Consider the following 23,591-nt stretch of genomic DNA (forward strand, 5'->3'; position numbering starts at 1 on the left):
TAGCTAACAGTTCAAAGGCGGTAACAAAGACAGTTAATCTTAAAAGGTATAGCTGACCGTTCAAAGGCTGTAACAAGACGGTTAACCTTAAACTTTATAGTTAACAGTTCAAAGGCGGTAACAAAGACAGTTAATCTAAAACGGTATAGCTGACCGTTCAAAGGCGGTAACAATGACAGTTAATCTAAAACGGTATAGCTGACCGTTCAAAGGCGGTAACAAAGACAGTTTATCTAAAACTGTATTATTGACCGTTCATAGCCAATGACCAGAACGTTTTACTTTAAACTGTTTTACTGATCGTTAATAGGCGATGTAAACAACAAAAAACTTGAAACTGAATGGCTGACTGTTCAAAGACTATGATTCCAACGATTACTAAAAATATGATTGTTATTGTTTGTATAAGTAATTTTGCCTTTTTCTACAAGGTATGAAGGCTTAGAGCTTCATCTTAAATTGATCATAAATGATTCACAAATGCATATACAAAGGCTATATGTATTACCCACGTAGACTTTATATTTGAACAAAATAAAACAACAAAAAGCTGAATGCAGATGCGGATTTGTACTGTCAGAATGCCATTACCTAAATCATAAAATTATTAATGGCTCGTCGTATTTGTTTTTATAGTCTTAGTTATTCTTGGTGTACTCGTCCATATCGATATTGGTATTGTACAGTTAGTTATAAAATAAGAGGTTTGTCTCAAGGACAAATAAAAAAAAACAGTTATATTAAAATGAAACATGTCTATTAAATTGCGTAATTTATAGCATTTATAGCTTTGTATGCATTATTATACACATTTTATCTTAGAGAGTGATGTTTTTCCTTATTTCTTCTTGGTTTTTAAATTCGAAGCCATTATATGTTAGTTAATGGAATGAGTTCACAAGAATTTACAAATTTAAATTGGGATGATAGATTTGTGGGTTGATAGCGAATGAGCTTTACTGTTTTCATCGTACAGACATTTTGAATGTAAAAAAAACATCAGCAAAGACAATTTATTTCTGCTGAAGCACCTATCAATCCAGGGAAATTGTCTTCCAAACTCTTCATTTTGAGAAAATGCCTTATCAGTCCATAAAATCACCGGGAAATTAAAAAAGTCAAACAATTGTCATTATGATTTGCTATTACCACTTTGCATGCGATCCCGCTGTGTTATTTACTGGGTTATCCCAGACATTTCTTGTACTGACCGATATTGCAGTATGTCAGCTGAATGTACATGAATAAGGTTCATCTTTAGTACATTACATATATCAAAATGTTCTTATGAAAGGTGTAGATGCTTGCATGTAAACAGTAAATAAACAAACCCATTTCCAGCAGTTTTATCACCACATCGACTGCAAAAATTGAAGTATTATACAGCATGATTGGCAAATAACACAAGAAGCAAAAATTTCGCAAATAGACTGGCTGATGTAATACAAACAGTTGCTGAACGAAAATGAATATTCTATTAGCATGAATATTCTATATTTGGTGACAAAGGTGCTGTTGTTTTGCATTTGTATGTAATAGCCATATACTGGCCTTGTGTTTAAGACAATGTGTTTATTTTAAATATCATGGCATTTTATAGACGCTTGGTAATGGTCATATGAGACAGCACTGAAGTTTTGTCATTGAAATGTATTGTTATGATAACTTCTAAAGGGACTAAAAAGCGATGATCTTAATTTAAGGTTGGAATGACTTCTTATTAATATTTAATGGTATTTTTTCTGTTTACATATTCAGAAAATGATACCCGAAACAACCATCGAACCACTTGATAAAGTTGTTCAATGTCTGATGAAACTTCGTTCAAAAGAATAACAACATGAGGCACGTTCGCCAGCTTTAATAAGGAAATGATAATCGGATGGGCCAAACCCATTTACAAATATCAGTTGTAACGAATCCCTTTAATATAAGCCTATGTGGACTGCTTATATCAGATGGCATGAATCCCTTAATTATGAGACATGAGGAGCTGCTATAAAAGGGTTGGGAAAATGAGGAAGCGGAAGCAAGAAGACACTCAACAGAAGGATGCATGACGCAAACTCAAACCTTTAGCTACTTCAACACCAAAATACGTTTTATATCAATAAATAACACTATTTAGTCTTTTTTATGTTTATAGCAACCAATAAGCTGTATATAAGTACAGAAAGTATTATAATTTATGCAAAAAACTACAGAAACAAGCTCAGTAACAAAACGTTTAAACATAAACTCGGTTTATGGCACTGGGTTAACGCCAAAGACATTAAACATAAAAACAATCATAAAACATGGAAAAACAGCACACAACTCCACAAACAGCACAGTTCATACATACTATATATAAAAAACTATGTATGTTTATCAAGGAGTGTTAGGTACCGCCTTGGACCGGTCAGTAAAATATAAATTAACTGGGGGATTAAACCAGTTTAAGTGCACAAACCTCACTCTTATCCCAACAATCCTCAATATAGAAAAAACGTAAAAGTTAAAACTTAAACCAGTGCACCTGAATTATTTATGTTATGGTCAAAACGTTGCAGTTGTTTGTTTAATTGATCAATAATCATTTAATGGATATCACAAAAATGTAAATCTTACCTGTTCAAATAATTATACTGAAACTCCACACACTAATGATTCAACTTGAACTTAAAAGTGTACTTAATGAAATGAAATGTTCTAAGCGGCAAAGACAAACGTAAATACAAATATAGCTTGATATTTGTTGCTAAAATTGTTTCCTCAGGAAAATTTGTTAGGAATTTGATATCAGCGAGAAGCCAGTATTAATGGCTCTGCGGATGGCTGAAAATCATGATCACACAGCTGTAAATTAACACTGACAAGGGTAGCCCGTATCAAAAGGTTTTTTGAGGGCAACAACCCTGTGTAGTTTTGATATATTTACTTCAAATTGTATAGTTTTGACATTGTAATACAACCTATTTGCAAGGTGTATTGTTTTGACATTGTAATTATACTTAACTGTAAGCTGTATAATTCAAATGTTTCACTACAACTTCCATGTTTTTAAATTAATGGCCTTTCGGCACCTGCAAATATTTTGCGATGAACGCAACATCTTTGGATGTGTTCGGATCAAGAATCCTCGGGTATTAATTCAGAGACCACTTACTAAATTCCCTGTATATTCTATAGTCAATTCACTAATTTGCATGCAATATAGTACTGATTTCAAACAAAATATATGGGGAAAAGTTTCCATCTGTGTACTAAATATTAAGCAACGTTAAAAAGTTGCGTTTTTCCTAAGAAAAAAAAATTAGTTGTAACCACTGTGTATTGGAAACAAATGCCAATATCCGGTATATAATGACTTAACTATGCGGTGAAAATATCAGCAATAGTAAGTCAATCAAGTAGATCAAGCATATTCAGCCTGTGTTTCAATCACAAACTGTTCAGCTTCAAAACCTACAAATATGGTAGGTAGCCAATTGTCTTAAACGGTATAATCATGATTTGATTCACTGTCGTATGTCAATTGAAAGAAAAAGGCATGAAACAATGAGTAGGTACTTCCGAATTGGCGTACTTTGTCCTTAAAATAAATTGCAAATTGTTTATCTTGTAAGTGTCTATATTGTGACAGTAGGCCACGAAAAACCTTAAAATACGATTTGTTGTATGTATTTTTGGCATTAGTGTTTAACGTTAAAAAGTGATTCAACGTTTCAATTACGAAGTGATATTTTTACCGCGTTAATATGATGTCATATCATAAACTATTTCGGTTACGGTTATATCGTTATGTTAACAGAATGGGTGAGAAAGTACTACTGTAAGGTTTCCTTTAAAGAATATAATTTTGAATAAATGCTGTTAATATGATAATAAATTGCGTAGTTGGTGTCATTATGGGGGATTTGAACGAAGTTGGGATTGTAAATTCGGATTCCACACACTTTAACCAGGCAAACTGTGTTCACACCTTGATACTGATATCAATCACGCGATTCATTTCTAAAATAACACTCACTGCAGTAGTTCGTTATGAATAAGAAATGTTCGTATGGCATCTGATTGTCTCATTGAACAGGGAATACTTATCATTAGCAGTAACAATAGATAAATCACACAAATACAGTATAAGCAAATAGAAGTAATCAAGGGAAACAAACATCGTGATGTTGCTGTCGATAACATTCGTCGTATGGGACCGCCACAATAACTTCCGACAGCTCTCAACCCGTACAAACCACAACAACAACAACAACAACAACAACAACATCAAACACGACATCAGGAACGACGACGCTCATAACAACCACAAAAAAACAACGACACCATGAACGACGACGCTCAAAACAACAATAAGGGGATACTTACTACAAACAGCGTCAAAGATGCGGTAGCAAACCATACAAAACAAGACGGATTATCCAGCATCAGAAATAACGTGCCATAAGTGGCAAATACTAAATTGCAGTGCAAAAATGTGCCGTAGTTAAAGTGAGACTCTTGTGTATTTTGGTCAAAATGACAAGGACAGTTCGGACAATGATAACCAAGAAGTTTATGAGTACCCTGTAAGAAGTCTTTCTTCTTCCGATAAATCAGTTGTAAATCTCTCATTTGGATCCTAAAAATTAAAACGAAGATTTACACGGGAAGCCAAAGAATTATTATTTCATCAAAGCAATTTCAATCAATGGTCTAAAGTCACTATTGCAATCTCCTGAATCCAGACTATTTTCCTACACAGGTTTTCAGGCAGAATTCGGTTAACATTCAGTACAAAAGTAGGTCAGTTAATGTTTGCAATGTCAACACTGCAAAATATTAGCTTTAGGCATGTTCTAAAAGCTGGCCTGGCCTGGTCTGGTCTCATGACACAGTATTTTGTGTCGGACCAAGCCGGATATAATTCATAATAAGAATAATTGTCAGTTGGTTTAGTTTACAAATATCTGTTTTGTGAATTCCCATAGCACTTGTACTAAAGTTCTTCCTTGTTAAACCATTGTAATAAACTTCATGCATATTGTAAAAACTCAAGGAGGCACTTTTGTCTGCGCTGGCATTCTTGTTTTGTTTAAGTTTCCCACTTAAGCTGGAGTAAAACATGTATAAGTGGTTTAACGCGCGTTCAAAGGATGCAATATTGATGCTAAACAGGCAACACAAACGATATCAAACGGTTTGAATACAGGGCTGCTTTCGACGATTATGGGCAAATATTAGGCCCCATTCCAAACGCCATGGAATATACTTTTGCCCCTATATTGTGGTTATAATTCCACTCAATAATCCAAAACATTTAACTATTGCAGAAATAATTGCATGTGTACGGTGTTTTGAACATAAACTTCCACAAAGAAATAATGCTTCTTTCTGTCAACTTTCAGAATTCCCATTTTAGCAAAAATAACGTTTAATTCTCCAGATGGCGAAAGACACTCCAGGATAATAAACATAAACAAGGCGATTCTCGTGGTAAAGTGATTTACACAATGCAACTCAACTCACTCGGGCCCATATTAAGTGCAAATATATTAACTTTGGTTTGTTGTAGTGAAGAAAAACTTCCAACCGTTCCCGAAATGTTTTAAGCATAAAGGAGGAAGTGGTAAATAAGTCAACAGATACTTCTCTAGACTGATATAAATCTATTTCTGTAAGTATTTCAAACATGTAATGATGTGGTATGAATCGGGTCATTAAGATATTTGCTGTAAAGGTTTAACATTGTGTTTCAGTATATTCAGAACGTTTACCCTCAAACTATTTAATATATGGCCTTGCCTGACCAGGTTTTAAAACATGCCTTTGCTATCGTCATAATTATATGGAGTCTTATATGACAATAACAAGTGATTCGTGCTTGTTGGATCCATATTTTAGTCACCATCTCATTATCATCATAACACAACTTTTCGAAATAAAGATCTATCATTTTTACAGTATATTCAGAGCGTGTTCAATATAAAATATGGCCGGGCAAAGCCATGCCAGGTTTTAGAACATGCGGTGCACATTTTTGGGTCTAGTTCAATTGGCATTGGCACTGTGTGCTTGCAAGAGGGTCAGCAAATACCTATGCGCTAAATACATTAACGCAGAACCAAGTGCATTGGGATTAAATTTAAAAAAGAAATGCTTACTCTATTGCTTGGTAGTCTGATATTCAAACAGTACGTATATGGAAAGCAAATTGAAATTAAGAGTGATAACAAGCCTATAATCTTAGTATTGAGAACGCCGTTATGTGCCGCATCACAAATTACAAAGAAAAATAGTGCAATTACAGTCCTTTATTCTATGTTTTCCAGTGGTTTATATTTATCAGTTAAATAAGTCTGATATTTCACTGTTTTACCGGATTTGTATTTCTTGTTTCTTGTTCCATAAATCAAACTACAGTTGTAGTTACTCCCCTTGTAGTAACCATAATCCTCTGAACAAAGGATACTATTCCTAGGTCATAAAATGGTTATTTTCGAGGCACAGTAACCTGATCAAAGGTGTTCACATAAGCTATTTGAGCTGCGAGAAAGCTCATCGCCGCGCTCGCAACATTATGGTTTAGCCGGGCATGTCTTAACATATATCAAATAACGAACTAGCATGTCCGATTTGTGAGAGGCATATACCTTCAAACACAAAAGAACCACTTTTCGGGCATGGCATTCCAAAACAATCAAAGCGAAATATGTCATGCGATTTGTTTACTTATAACATCAATGCATACATGATACCAGTACATGCATAAGGTCGCCATTTTGAAATAGATAGGCTACAAGTATAATTGTCATTCGAATACATACCACAAATACATTTCAGTAGATTAGGGTTTTATGACACAAAAACAGCAGACATTCACATAGTTTCACATAGTTTATATGCAATGTGCTGTTTGTGTAGTTTTGTGCTGTTCTTCCATTTGTTTTTGTTTCTGAGTTTTTGTTTTTTGTGTTCTTTGTCTTTGGCTACTGTGCTTGTTTCTGTAATTTTTGAAATGAATATTCATGAACAGAATATGCACATTTTAGAAATGAATGTTATTATTGGCATGCAACTTCAAGCCCAATTCATTCGAGTGATATGATTTGAGTGAATGGTATGTGGAGAATTCTAGACGCATGTTGCAAAAGCAAAGGATACAAAAACTAGATTGTTATCCATCTCTTCTGGAGTATAGAAACACCCCGCTGCAATGTGGTTATTAGTTAACACAACTGATATTGGAAACTGCTACCTACCTTGTTTTGCACTCCCAAATATCTTAAATCTAGGCCAGTAAATGTGCAAGATGCCAGGGAGGAAATGAAATTGTTGATCATAATATAATTTCAACCGTTCAGCTTGCCACCTGCGTTTATGAAATCAGTTAAGGGAGAAGTGAAGGAACCTGTCCAGGTAATGAAGCAATACAGCAAAAGGTCGTATTCAGTGGAAAACATCCAAGAACATACAAAACACGCACGATCATTCAGAAAGCTCGTATTATGTCATAAAATATGCTTGGAAGGTGAGACAACTTTTAGTCTATACAAGTTCACAAAATGAGTATCATTACCAAATAAACTACTATGCTTTAAATCATGTGTTTCTTTTTTATTTGTATTTAGATTTATTCTTATTGAAATGTTTACATCACATTTTGTTTTAATAAAATGAATGTTATGTACTTCATTATACTTCCTGTTAGCTGTGCATGCGTATGAACAACCCGCTCATCTTATTGCTTATCAGCTAAGTTAAAAAAGTATTAAATACGTTTAGCATGTATTTTATTAGTATGTAATAAAGTCATGTAGATTAAATATACAAGTTTAAATACTAATATGGAAAAGTCGATCATTTCTCTTTGTTCGTCAGTTATCATGTATTAAAGAATGAACTTACAAACTGTCCTAAGTTTTTCTCTGTAGTGTATGTTTGGCCATTTTTGTTATGAATTAGTCATCAGTAAGAAATGGCGTTTCAATTAATATCAACATTATATATGTGATAACCATACATTACAATTCAATATTGCTCCCAATGGCACGATGACACGGATACCTTAAGCAAGATATATGTTTCTACCACAGCAGGGAAGATCCAATTATTTTGCCATGCTTAATTTACCCACAGGCATTGACTTTTGACTTCAAAATTTGGTTTGTTTAGTAGAAATCTTACAACATAGTGACCCAGAATACAGTTTTCCTTTAGTGTGCGTGTATGTAATAGTTTGCTATCCGGTAAAGATGAAACATTACCCGTATAGAAAAATTAAATTAAAATAATTTATATGTTAACTATACTAGTATATCATTATTAGTATAAGCTACTATCATGGCTGCTCGTGTAAGATAAATTAACCCCAGCCCTCGGTCGACCTCGTTTCCACAAAACACCATACGCTCGTGTTGGGATGAATCATACACACTCGGCCATGGAAGATACTTTTAATATACCTATGTATGAGAAACGATCAGTGAAATTTCCACATTGTTGACATGCGTGACTGTACTGACAAACGCATCGAACTAGATTAACCGATAAATAATGGGATTATCTCATTGGAACTGTCTGAAATCGACATAATGTAAGTCAATACTGGAATTGTAAACCACGCAATCGATTCATTTTGCTTTTATGGCGTACAATATCAAAAACGTTTCCATTAGTTGTAAACAAAGCTCTGTTGGTAGATCGAACAAAACAAATAAGAATAAAACACACAAAAAAATGATACAAAACAGACCTCCTGGTACTTGGGGTTCACCTATATGTCTATAAGTATATGTTTTGTTATAACGTTTCCGCAATTTAATGCATAGTTTGATAAGATTTACCTTCTAGAATTTTACTTTATTCTGGATAAGAGTGAGGTTGTGCACGCAAACTGGTTTAATCCAAAGTAAATGAACGTTTTACTGACCGTTCCAGGGCGGTACCTAACACTCTGTGAGAAACATATCCATTTGTATAGTATATATGCACAGTGTTGATTGTGGAGTTTTGTGCTGTTGTTCCATGTTTCTTGTTTGCGATTTTTTGTTCTTGTGATGGCCTTTTATGTCTTTGGTGTTTACTTTGTGCCATTAAACGGGGGTTAGGTTTAAACTTTTAGCTACTGAGCTTATTCTTGTACCTTTTCATGAATATATTCATAAAAGCTGACCTTCTAGGAAGAAAAGCATAAAACATGTATGTACAAATGAGAGCGTATTGTCAAGCGTTTAGTTTCTTTGAGATGTACGTATAAATAATAGTCAGAAAAGCAGTCCACGTATAGTCAAACCTATTCCCTTCCAGTTTTATTAGTTTCTAAGGTCTTGTTTACTTAAATGATGCACGTTTAAACATTTTTTTTTATTTTGACTTGATATATTATTTTGTTGGTTTCGAAGAAACGAAACCTTTCACCGTTATAACGCAAAATATAGTTTTTCTTTATTTTGTGTGCATGCTATCCGTTATCAAAAATAATTCCTCGCAATGAATAAATATGTGCGCGCGCCTAAGATTGTTTTTCGGTTTTGGCAAATCCGACGAAAAAATATCAAATTGTTTCAGCCTTAACTACTAAGAAAATGAAAACATTGTAGTATGGGATATTTATTCACGGTAAGTCTGGTTATATTTTGTTTTGACTACTACAGCAGATGAACTAATTGTTTATACTATAATACTGGCAACTAAGCCTACATGTAACACAGTATGCTTCTAGTGACAAACTGTACCTGTCTGCTCGAAATGCCGTATCAACCATAACAATGCAAAAGTGTACAAAATCTGAAATGACAGCAGAGGAACTACACTTATTTCGACGATTATTATGTCACCCATATTTCTGACGGCCGGATAGACATCACATGCACGGGACGTTGTTATTTCACGGTCGCCGGAATGTGGAATACCTTATATGTCGCTTATATGTCGCCCTCGACCGTGCTCAAAATACAATACAATGCAATACAATAACAATTACTTCGGTTTATAAATTGGAATACATGATGTTAACGTTTAGATATATTTTAGTGAAATAGACTCCTAATATACATGTGTATCTATCTGAAAGAGTTGTAGTGTAAAACATGGATGAGTGAACTGGTTTAAAAGACATTTTTGCATGCTCAAAATCTTCTTTCGACAAAAAACTAATGACTGTTGGATAACGGAAGGAGAGGAAACCATCCCCGAACAGAAGCACAACAGGGGGAGGGGGTTATATCTCAATTCACAAATGTGCCTTAAATTACGAATATTATCTGCTGATTTGAATTTTTGCCATTTGTTCATTTGATTTATCTCCAATAAATACAACTTCTAAATCAAATCAGTTAAAAGACTTTTTAATCATGTAAACATTTATTTAAAGATTGCTAAATATAATCCTGCACATTTATAGAAAAACTTCAATTTGGCCCATAAATGTCTTATTTGGAGGTCAATTTGGTGTTTGTTATTATAAGCAGGTAACATTTTCCGGGGTGCCTATTATTTTAAATCACCGTCTTGACTTGAAAAGAATGCCAACATATTCTTAATATAAAGTTTAGGACTTTAATGATCAGATTGAATATTCTAGCTACATTTATGATTAACTTAGAATAACAAAGACACCACAACTCTTTAATTTACTTCGTCTGTCCTTCCATTAGATGCTTTTCTCGGTAAACAATTGAATCGCTTCACACAATTGATGCGCACCATGGAATCTTGTGTCACGCATAAAATCTGTGTTCTTAACTACACGGTCAAGAGCACTTGACATTCAACGGAAATAAATGGATTTTGTAGCAATAAATCGTACCGGCCATACCTTGCTGTTTGATATTAGGCCACAGCGGCCTATGATATGTGTGCTCTGAATGCATATAACATTTCATTCAATATAACATTATTATCAATTAGCATTTGCCCAAAACGGGACGTATGTCAGATTTTCCTGCCTGTCCTTGTTGATTTTTAAGAAAATGATATCTTCCAAGATAAAGTTTTTAAGGTGGACACAGAGGACTTTCGCTATCAAAGTCAATGGTCAAGTCAGTCTATTTAAATCCGTAATAAGGTTAAATAAATGAAGACTAGAGTAAACAGGTTTATTCAATTTTAAAATAAGATAATGCAAAAACTTTGGCTCTTTACAGTCTCTGTTTAACGCTGAACTTTCACCGAACGAGCGTTTAAACATTTGTTTTGTAAAAGTTTGTCTTGGAATCAGCCACTTATTGCGTTAATGTCTGGACAAAAGTGATATGAAACAATTGACATCTGTTTTAATGTGAGTCTTACATGACTTGAGGTTGATTCCTAGATAAAAACAATATAATTTCAGAGCTAATAATATGCAGGTCTAAAAATATGTACTTTAATTTTAAAAACACAAAACTGTGTTCCTAGAAATAAAAGAAAATACCAAGCAAAGAAAAGAAAATATCGACGATGATCTTACTGTAATAATCAAGTTTCTGAGCCCAAAGCCTGTCAGAATTTACCGTTAAATGAATACAGATTTGCGATGCTGATAAGCTCTTGCTGAATTTCAGCTAGTCCCTGGTTTAAATGCGTAGAACTGAATAACTGTTACTCAACACCCTTGAACGTGTTTTGTAGATAAACATTCTACAAACTGCTGCAGTGTGCAAGAAATGCGGCATTTACAATATAAACAAACGTGGGCTGATGCTCGAAATAGCTGCTTATATAAGAGTGCTGGTGCATCCCAGCTATCAGAACGCGGATGTTTGCTTGCTTAACCATTCGAAAAGTGCAGAACAGGATAAAATAATTGCGTAGTTATCATTCTCATTGGATAAGGTATGTTACTTTAATTTTGTTGATAAACATTCTATGCTAGTACATATAAAATAGCTACGGTGGCAAAGATGTGACACGTGCGATTTAGTTTTATCGCGCAGTCAAGTCATTCTATCTCGTTTCCACAACTTTGTAATCTCGTGGCCACGACTTAATTATTTCGTTGCAACGACATCCTATCCCGTTCCCACAAGTAACTTTCTGGTTCCCAATACTAAGTTATATCGTGGCCATGACTGAGTGACGTCATGACAGCGACTTAATTACGCGATCAAACGACTAAGGCCACGAGTTTCCCTGGACTTAGTTATGTCCTGGTTATGACATGCTTAGCCTTGGGAACGACCAATTTCGCAACAAGATAGAAAATGTCACATGTCACCATATATAATTGTTAGATAAAGTAGCGCTACATTCATTTCGAGATTAAAGGAAACCAGTATAGCACAAATGAAAATGTGTTGCTTCCGAAAACCAAGAATATGAAACAAATAATAATATTCAATGTAGTACAATGTATTATTCATTTGCACTAGCAATTACAGAATGTGATGTTTGCATTGGGTTGTGGCCTATAAGACAATCATTTGTGATTTGTTTGTTTAAATACTTATTTGAAGCATGTGTTTTTACATCCAAAAATTGATAACGTTATCACGAATAACCTTATCGTAATTCTATTAGCACATTCACGGAGCCAGCATTACAAAATATAAAGTCGATAAAACAATTTCCCTCATGCAATACATTTATTCAATTAGACACCACTAACAACAGTTAACCGAGATAACAATGACGTCTGCATTGTTTGTAATGTTTGTGAAACAATGGGCCGTATTCAACAGTCAACTCAGGTGACAGAGAAGTGCGCTAAGTTTGTAATGTTTGTGAAACCCTAGGTCGTATTAAACAGTCATCTAAGGTAACAGAAGTCTGCTTGGTGTGTAATGTTTGTGAAACAAATATAATTATTATATATCCCACTCAAATTTAAGTTACATCTAAGTTGTTATTGATTTAGGCTCAGGGACCGTTTATGAGTGCCATACAAATACTTGTAAAGTGCAAGGTTACAGCTAGTATTTATGATTGTATAAATTTGGCGCATTACGTGCCTAAACCTGTTTTAACACTGGTGAGCTCCTGTATCGCTGACCCCAACTCTAGTTACGAACTGTATTATGATGCATGTGTAATTAGTCTGTGTTGTTTTGTATATTGTGTGCATCTCGTTTGAGTGTTTGTTTGGCATTAATATGGTGCCTTAAACAAGAGCCTTGTGGTCACTGAGATTGTCTCTTCTTCCAACGAAATTATAGTTGGTTATAATTTAATACTTTCTAAATTGGTAGCGTAACATTGTCATAAAGGGTTTTTTATAACTAAATATAAAAAGATTGAGTTCCCATTCAGCCAAGAATAACTGCCCCATTTATTATAAATGATCAATTTAAATGATCAAATTTCTAGCGAAATGTTGCATGTCACGCAAGGATGCTGAGCGTAATGACGTACCGGGGATATGTGACGATGCATTCAAATATGACAACGTAACGTAACCTGGTTCAAAAAGACATTTAAATATGTCTTATTGACATCACTCGTTTCATTTGTTGTAGGAAAGGATAAACACACATACGGATTGAACAAATATTTTCGAACCATCTTCAACGTACTCGTCTTATAAAGATGAAGTAATAAGAGAGATGCTCGTCTTTTGATAGTAAACAGGATACAAATAACATCATATTCAGAAATCGTCAAATTTAGTAATACAAAAAACAAAACTGATTGTATACATTATAATGCAGTCATAAATATGCATACTACAAGGATACCATTCAAAAAGGAAACTGTTCAGATTAAAAACTATTACTGTTTAAAACATATTTGTTTTTAAAAAATGTAATGTTTACAGAATGATTTGGTTACATCCATGCGTTGTTGTGGTGTCGTTGATGCTGGCAACCTGTGAGGCAGACAGGTTGGGTCGATTGGAGCGTCAAATGACACTGATGAAATCCTTTCAGTCCTACGTTGAAGTGGTACGTACATAGTTTACACCTATAGACTTCTGTTGAGGTCAATATGTATTTTTCCTGACCTATTCAGCTCGCTTTTCTGTACTACCAGATGGCGGTAGGTAATGTTTGTTCAGTTTAATACAAATGTACTACTGATGAGATCAATATTTACATAGTCTTTCAAGTGGTAAGACTGAGGACGCTAGCTTGGAAGTCGTTATGAATGGCGGTACTATAAAACTGTGAATATATATATATATACTTCAGCCGAGATCATAATGCAGTTTTACTGACATGTCACGTGATATTAACAGTTTCAAACAGTTATGGAATATTATCTTATACTTCTGTAATTCTGTAGTTTTACTGAGCTGTCATGTGATATTTACCGAGAACGATACTATGATAGTCCTACATTATGGCAAAGGTATAAAATATCATCCTTTACCTCTGTTGAGCTCGTTATGTAGTGTTACTGACATGTCACGTGACATTGACAGAGGACACTAGCTTCACTGTACTACATAATGGCGTAGGTATAAAGTATCATCCTATACTTCTGTTCATTTCATAATGTCGATTTACTGCCCTTTTACGTGATATTGACAGAGCACGCTAGTTTTGTAGTTCTAAATTATGGCGTACGATATGTAGTTTTACTGAGCTGTGACGTGATATTGACAGAGGACGCTACTTTGGAAGTCCTACATAATGGTAAAGGTATAAAGTATCATCCTTTACTTCTGTTGAGGTCACTATGTCGATTTATATACCTGTCACTCGATATTGTCCGAGGACGCTAGTTTCATTGTACTACGTAATGGTGTAAAGTATAAAGTATCATTCATTCTATACTTCTGTTAAGGTCAATATGAAACTTTACTGACCTGTCACGTGATGCTGACAGAGGACGCTTGCTTCTCTGTACTACGTAATGGCGGTAGGCAGTGATAATATATAACATTGTAAACTCCTCTCTGCGTACACATTCGACTTTGTTTCTCTTGCGGGTTAAAAAAACACGAAATGAATTGTATTTGTACATTTTAATGCCTTTATTTTACAGGGGTGTTGTTCTTGTTTCAGAGATTGGACACAATTGAAGGAGACTTTGGTGCATTAACCGAAAGAGTGTCAACTCTTGAATCAATAGTTAAAACCTCCGAAAACGATACTGGAGGGACTGACAATTCAAAGAATGGGCAAACGAAAGGAACAATAAATACACAATCTGATTTGAACGATATCAAAACTTCCCTCCAAATGTATAAGCATTCGTTTCAAAAACATAAAAAGGAAATACTCAATGTTAAATATGATGTCAAAGACTCATTTTCGGTATTTCTGTCGAATGCATCCAAAACTGTTGACACATTAGTCAAAACTGTCAGAGACCATTTAAGAAACAGCGCAGATAATATATCAGCTTCTTTGGAAAAGGTAAGCGATAAATTAGTTGAAAGTGGGCAGCTAGTGCGCTCTGATACATTTACATATTTGGGCATTGTCAGCTCTTAGGTAAGAAATATATGGTAAAGCACTTTACTGTTTATGTAGTTTCTCACATAAATATTAAGAGAGAAACATGACAACAATAAAACATGTTTGTTTTGCATCCACATGGCCTTGAATATATCGCAGATAAGACATATATTCTTGAACATTTTAAAACAAATCCACTTCAGAACGTCTATGCAACACGGGCACATGTCCAAAACGAAACGATTCAGCTAGAAAAGAAGGTTGAAGAGCTAATAGGCAGAGCAAATGAAGTTGTTGGCATCATTGATGAGCAGAGATCTACAATAGAAGACGGTATAATGGTCACCATCAGGGGGCGTAAGTAACTCGTAGCAAACGTGAGGATATCAAATCAGGCATGCTTAAAGCAATAACCTTTTCTGACAATGACTACATATACTAGTTGCTTTGAAATACAGTTAAACTGCGATTGTTCGAACAGGCGGTCGTTCGAGAACCGGCGGTCCCTCTGACAACGACAGGTCATTTAACTGACAACGATACATATTATTACTGACGACAACACGTTTTTTTAACGACAGGCCATATAATTAACAATGACACGTGATATAACTGAAAACGATACTTCATACAACAGACAACGACACGTGAATTAACCGTCAACAGCACGTAATAAACATGACAACAATTCGTCATATACCTGATAAAGATTCGTCATAAACCTGACAACAACACGTCATATACCTGACAACGATACGTGAAATAACCGACAACGACACGTCATATTACTGACAACGACACGTCACAATATTGACAACAACACGTTAAATACCTGACAATGGCACATCAAATAACTGACAACGACACGCCATATAACTGACAACGACATGCCATATAACTGACAACGACACGTCATTTAAATGACAACGACACGCCATATAAATGACAACGACACGCCATATAACTGACAACGACATGCCATATAACTGACAACGACACGTCATTTAAATGACAACGACACGTTATATTACAGACAACGACACGTCATATAACTGATAACGACATGTCATTTAACTAACAACGAAACGAAATATAACTAACAATGGCACAATATCTTACTGACAACGCGATTTTATATATTTGACATCGATACGCAATTGAATTGACAACGACACATTACATAACTGACAATGGCACAATATCTTACTGACAACGACACTTTATAAATTTGACATCGATATGCAATTGAACTGACAACGACACATTAATTATATCACAACGATACATGATATAACTGACAACGACATGTGATATACCTGACAACGACATATGATATACCTGACAACGACACGTGATATAACTGACAACGAAACGTGATATAATTGATAACGACATGCGATATGACAGATAACGACATGTGATATAACTGACAACGACAAGTGATATACCTGACAACGACATATGATATACCTGACAACGACACGTGATATTACTGACAATGACAAGTGATATAACTGACAACGACACGTGATATAAGTGAGAACGAAACGTCATATACATCACAATGACACGTGATATAAGTGATAACGAAACGTGATATACATCACAATGACACGAGATATAAGTGATAACGAAACGTCATATACATCACAATGACACGAGATATAAGTGATAACGAAACGTCATATACATCACAATGACACGAGATATAACTGATAACGAAACGTAATATACATCACATTGACACGAGGTATAACTGATAACGAAACGTCATATACATTACAATGACACGAGATATAACTGATAACGAAACGTGATATACATCACAATGACACGAGATATAACTGATAACGAAACGTGATATACATCACAATGACACGAGATATATCTGATAACGAAACGTCATATACATCACAATGACACGACATATATCTGATAACGAAACGTGATACACATCACAATGACACGAGATATAACTGATAACGAAACGTGATATACATCACAATGACACGAGATATAACTGATAACGAAACGTCATATACATCACATCACAATGGCATGTGATAAACCTGACAACGAGACGTGATATAAGTGATAACGAAACGTCATATGCATCACAATTACACGAGATATAAGTAACTAACGACACGCCACAGAACTGACAACGCTATGTCATATTACTGACAGTATATAACTGACAACGCTACGTCATATATCTGACACTATATAACTGACAACGCTACGTCATATTACTGACAGTATATAACTGACAACGCTACGTCATATTACTGACAGTATATAACTGACAACGCTACGTCATATTACTGACAGTATATAACTGACAACGCTACGTCATATTACTGACAGCATATAACTGACAACGCTACGTCATATTACTGACAGCATATAACTGACAACGCTACGTCATATTACTGACAGTATATAACTGACAACGCTACGTCATATTACTGACAGTATATAACTGACAACGCTACGTCATATTACTGACAGTATATAACTGACAACGCTACACGCTACGTCATATTACTGACAGTATATAACTGACAACGCTACGTCATATTACTGACAGTATATAACTGACAACGCTACGTCATATTACTGACAGTATATAACTGACAACGCAACGTCATATTACTGACAGTATATAACTGACAACGCTACGTCATATTACTGACAGTAAATAACTGACAACGCTACGTCATATTACTGACAGTATATAACTGACAACGCTACGTCATATTACTGACAGTATAGAACTGACAACGCTACGTCATATTACTGACAGTATATAACTGGCAACGACACATTATATAACTTATAACGACACAATATATTTCTGACAACGACACAATATGAAATTGACAACGACACGAGATGTTTTTGACAACGACCCGTCGTAGAAGATGACAAAATGTTTGTAAATGGTGTCGAAATCATATTGGCGCAGTTTTAAAAATAGCTGTTTAAGTCATCATGTCTGAGCTGTGTAATTGAGTTACAATAGCATCTGCAAAAACAACTTTTGATAACCATTTCAATTCACACGAGTTTATATATGAACATTTATCAATTTATAATTTATAATATATGTATGCTATTGTTATATTTCCCTTTATATATAAAAGATTCTGGAGTGACTGGTCGGGATGGCCTTTTTGACAGGGCGGAAGAAATAGTCACTGGACCTGCATTTAATATTGTATCATTTCTCTATCTAGTTCACATTTCCTGGAGTGACTGGTCTGCATGGTCCGACTGTTCTCAGTCATGTGACAGGGGCAGGAAAAGTAGACACAGGTCATGTAATGTACCTCCACTTTTTACTGATGGCATTTTTACTGGTGATGATACAGAAACAGAGGAATGCGTCATTCACGAGTTTTGTCCATGTGAGTACATTGCGTTGACTTCTTGAGATTTCTATTCTCTCAACAGTAACTACTATGATACAGCATATTACAAAACACTTGATATGTGTGTCTGTTATTTGTGAGAGTAAGAAAGAAGGTAAAAAGGCAATGTATAATATATCAATAGTAGTTTTAACATGTAACTAATATTTTTAATGGACACGAAATTTTAAGCCAGCTTTATAAGAAATATAATCGCAATAAACTACAAGTATTTATTCTAAACGTATTCAATTAAACTAATTTAAAAAAGTAAGAAGTTATAACGACTTGATATAACTTGATATATGTTTTTCGTTCTAAGATTTGAGTGAATGGTCACCATGGTCCCGATGTTCCCGAACATGTTACAATGGAACAACGACGAGAGACAGAACATGCCATGCTCCAGCTTCGATCACCGCTACATGCCAAGGAAATATAACTGAAAATCAGACATGCCTGACGTCAGTCGAATGTCCAGGTAGGCTTTACTGATTTTCATGATTTCATATGTTACTGAATATAGCAATAGGCTACAGATAGATATGCTAAAGCAATATGGTCTACAGGAATATGAAATGAAGTTTACGCATACAGACATTGGTTCTCTCATAAATAGAATAAAGAGGAAAAAACACCGATAAGAACCGACCCCGTAACACCAAATGAGATCGTAAATGTTACAGTTATGGTCCGCCTCGAGTCATCTGTGTTCCTTGATGAGATCGTTATTATAACAGTTAAGGTCCGCCCCGGGTCATCTGTGTTACTGGACGAGATCGTTACCGTTACAGTTAAGGTCCGCCTCGAGTCATTTGTGTTCCTGGACGAGATCGTTACCGTTACAGTTAAGGTCCGCCCCGTGACATCTGTGTTCCTGGACGAGATCGTTACCGTTACAGTTAAGGTCCGCCTCGAGTCATTTGTGTTCCTGGACGAGATCGTTACCGTTACAGTTAAGGTCCGCCCCGTGACATCTGTGTTCCTGGACGAGATCGTTACCGTTACAGTTAAGGTCCGCCCCGTGACATATGTGTTCCTGGACGAGATCGTTACCGTTACAGTTAAGGTCCGCCCCGTGACATCTGTGTTCCTGGACGAGATCGTTACCGTTACAGTTAAGGTCCGTCTCGAGTCTTCTGTGTTCCTGGACGAGATCGTTACCGTTACAGTTAAGGTCCGCCTCGAGTCATCTGTGTTACTGGACGAGATCGTTACCGTTGCAGTTAAGGTCCGCCTCGAGTCATCTGTGTTCCTGGACGAGATTGTTACCGTTACAGTTAAGGTCCGCCCCGGATTTAGGGTCTGCCTCTAGTTACCTGTGCTACTGGACGAGGTCGTTACTGCAAATTCAAAGCCCGTCCCCCGTGTTACTGAACGACATACCATGACTTAAATATCCAATATCTCATGTGTGCAAATTGTTTTCTCATGTTCGAGGATGTTCTCTGTATTTTGAGAGTTACCATACATCAACATACAGCTGAAAACATAATCAATTCCACAGGTGCAGTCGGTTTAAGTACTTTCATACTTTGTATTACATATTTCAGTTTTATAGTTCTGTCTAGTAGGACAAACTATAACATAGTGTCATACCATTTCATTTGTCAGTGAGATTTAAAATATACAATTCTTTGCCATAAAAGATCGAAAAGAAATAAAATGTGTCCCAATATTAAGAAACAGTGGATATGTTACAATTTTGAGTAAATAAGCAATATTATGCTAGTCGGTTGATACGATGAGTGTGCGGTCGAATACGTTGTATATTTAAGCAAGCAAAAATGTGAAACCATCAAACTGACTAACTAAGTATTCCATTTCTTCATGCGTATTTCTTAAACAAAATTAATACATTTCTTTAAATAGCATTTGAAATCGATAAACCAAGGTCCTATATTTTGGCTTAGTATTTTGGAAGTAGATGCGCACTAAGTAACTATGTTATAAAAAAAAGGAAACAACATATGTATAACGAACATTCTGTCGTGGTTTATACATAATTATTAAGTATTTGTATTACCTGATTCGTAATCTGTCCTTTGAATTCCAAATTACTTTAGATGTATTCTCTGACGAACACCATTACGCCATGCATATATGGTAATGAATGCAAGGGAATGACTAGTTTAAAAATAGTATAATGAAATTACTCTGTGTTTGAAATGAAAAAAGTCAATAAAATCAATGTAATGTATGATGTGTTTATACAGATAACTCAGACACAGAAGGGTCAATGTTTAAATATCGACGGAAGAAATTGTAGATTGAATACGAAACAACCATTTTTGAATACTATCCCAAATATACATACGCATGCACGAACACACGCACTTACATATACAAATACCTACATTCAAATAAAAAGGACACATGTCAACATCAAAATATAATGATACACTAGGTGACGCTATTGAATGATAGTGTTTCAAGACCTATAACTTAGATTCTTTCTGTTGATGATGATGGGTTCTACTAAAACATAGAGGACCTGCCGAGCATGATCCACCAGCCATCCAAACAATGGCAGGAACATTTCCTTGTAAAATGTAACATTATGCTATACCCTACAGTGGATGGCCAATGGGATATATGGTCCACATGGAGCACCTGTTCTTTGTCCTGTGGTGACGGCGTGGAGACCAGAAACCGATCTTGCTCCGATCCAAGTCCATCTCATGGCGGGAAACCGTGCCCGGGACCTGACTTTGAAACACAACCATGCAACTTGCAGCAGTGTATCGTTCGTAAGACTTTTTTGATAAAATCATTGTATTTCATCACAATGTAAGCTTCAACGATTTCAAAGTTCTTCAAGCAATGTAGTCGAAATTTGTGTTTGTGTTTAAATAATGCAAAACATGTGCTTTTAATTATACGTGCCAAGACTCGGACTTGTATTCTTATGTGTGGCATTATCGCAGTACACATTTTAATAAAGACACTTTTGGCATCTTAAACTAACCAGATGACTGCAGCGATGTGTTAAAACGAGGCTTGTCACGTGGTTCGGGTGTGTACAAAATCACGCCCTGGAATACGCACAAGGAAGTGGAAGTTTACTGCGATATGGACACCGATGGTGGTGGCTGGACGGTCAGTATGTTGGTGTTTATATTAATGTTGCGATAATCTGATAAGTTATATGACCCGTACATAGTAAGGATTATTGCTGTTTATGTATTAAACAAATACATAAAAATTGCTCTTGTATATGGCACTTGACCAACGCATGTACATACTTATGCCTTGTTTAAGTATTAAACCCAAGCATATTAAATATTAATGTTGTTTAAGATTTTCGACACATAAATAGTAATTTACGATGTTGTTTAAGGTTTTCAACCCATAACTATTAATGAGTACTGATGTTAAAGGTATTAGAGACATAAACAGAAAAGGCTTATGTTATTTATTGCCCTCTACCCTTTAATAATAGACTGATGTTTTAAAGATGTTTAAAATATAAACGATAATGAATGATATTGTTTAAAGCCCATACCTAATAATTATACTGTTTCAGGCCGGAAATTCTAATATATAAATCAACTGTAATTAAGGTGATTTTAAACATTGCCTTCTAACTTCTATCTGTAGGTGTTTCAAAGACGATTTGATATGTCTGTTGACTTCAACAGGGGCTTTGTGGAGTACGAGCAGGGTTTTGGCTCACTGGATGGTGAATTGTGGATTGGTAAGTAAGATCTTGTCGATAACGGAACCTTCTCCATACACAAAGGCGAATTTAGTGCTGGTGCTTGCTTTAAATAAGCTACACATCTGCATAACAAACAAGACAACATAAATGTATTCACTCTTTCTTAGGCATCTAGCAGTTTGACGGAAGTTAAAAGGTGATTACTTTCAAACATTTAATTTGAGATGAGAGTTGAAGTAACTAAATACATGTTATCTTGAGTGGAAATGTGCGAATATACCGATATAGTAAGTTCAGTTTTACGTTGCTTGTTTTGTCTATTCAAGTGTGGAGGAAATGTGGCAACTTGTAGATTTAGAGCTTAATGGTTTTGTGCGAATATACCAAAGTTGTGAGTTCATATTCAAACATGTGTATTGATAAACCACAGAGTGTGGTATGTACTGTTTTTACGTTGCTGGAGGTGTACATTCGACAGAAAAGAAAATAAGTGACTCACTTTGGATTAGGTATAAGTGTTTGACCGCAGCTTGAAAGTATACGTTGAACTACCGAAAATGTCCTTATTTGCCCAAGGACTGGAGGGCTCAAAGGCGATCATCACAAATTTGTGGACAGCAATCATTTACTAATACTTAACAGGAATGTGTATTTTTTTCTTGCTGTGAGATTTTCTGTCATTCAAATTGCTATATAAAAATGTACTATATAGATAGCTTTAAATTTGGTCAATATTTATGTGGGGTTGTATATTACCTTCAGAACTTCTGAATCTATAGGAATGGAACGACTCAATGCAACATTTTTTTGAGTACAGAATGTTAAACCGGTCCTTAAACTTCAGTGCCCAGTCCAGATGACAATCGTAACACCTCGGCAATCTCCATCATACGACGAAGTGCATTAGTTAAAGTAGTTTGTAAAATGATATTATTATTTTTGTAGTGTTTTAACGTGTATTCTTAACTAGGTTAAAATTGATTTCGAGATCAGTGGGGTATTGCATAAACAATTAAGATTCCTAAGAGTAAAATCTTTATGTTAAAGAGCTAAATTGAAATTACAACGCGATCTACTTGCAGCGTGAATAAAAGTAAATAATTTTAACATTGTAAAACGTTCATATACATCCGAGGTTGTTTTGGAAGGGAAATTGTCGTGGTGCTCCAAATACTCAATTCAGGATTTCGGTCAACATTGAGTTAAATGATAAACAAGAAT

At 35.2% G+C, this 23,591-nt stretch overlaps 1 protein-coding gene across 4 annotated transcripts in view; it reads left to right on the top strand.

The window, feature by feature from the left end:
• The first annotated feature begins 11,652 nt into the window (after positions 1-11,652).
• LOC128240515 (fibrinogen alpha chain-like) overlaps positions 11,653-23,591 on the top strand; it is a 32,532-nt gene continuing 20,593 nt past the window's right edge. For all 4 annotated transcript variants that reach the window (XM_052957170.1, XM_052957171.1, XM_052957172.1 and 1 more), the window contains exons 1-9: positions 11,653-11,790; positions 13,709-13,835; positions 14,901-15,254; positions 15,500-15,653; positions 18,536-18,706; positions 19,032-19,190; positions 21,286-21,459; positions 21,681-21,808; positions 22,310-22,406. In XM_052957170.1, the coding sequence (XP_052813130.1) occupies positions 13,710-13,835; positions 14,901-15,254; positions 15,500-15,653; positions 18,536-18,706; positions 19,032-19,190; positions 21,286-21,459; positions 21,681-21,808; positions 22,310-22,406 (1,363 nt within the window). In that variant the 5' untranslated portion in view covers positions 11,653-11,790; position 13,709. The remainder of the gene's footprint in view (positions 11,791-13,708; positions 13,836-14,900; positions 15,255-15,499; positions 15,654-18,535; positions 18,707-19,031; positions 19,191-21,285; positions 21,460-21,680; positions 21,809-22,309; positions 22,407-23,591) is intronic.

The sequence above is a fragment of the Mya arenaria genome, chromosome 7, assembly GCF_026914265.1.
Source record: "Mya arenaria isolate MELC-2E11 chromosome 7, ASM2691426v1".
NCBI classification, from domain to species: domain Eukaryota; kingdom Metazoa; phylum Mollusca; class Bivalvia; order Myida; family Myidae; genus Mya; species Mya arenaria.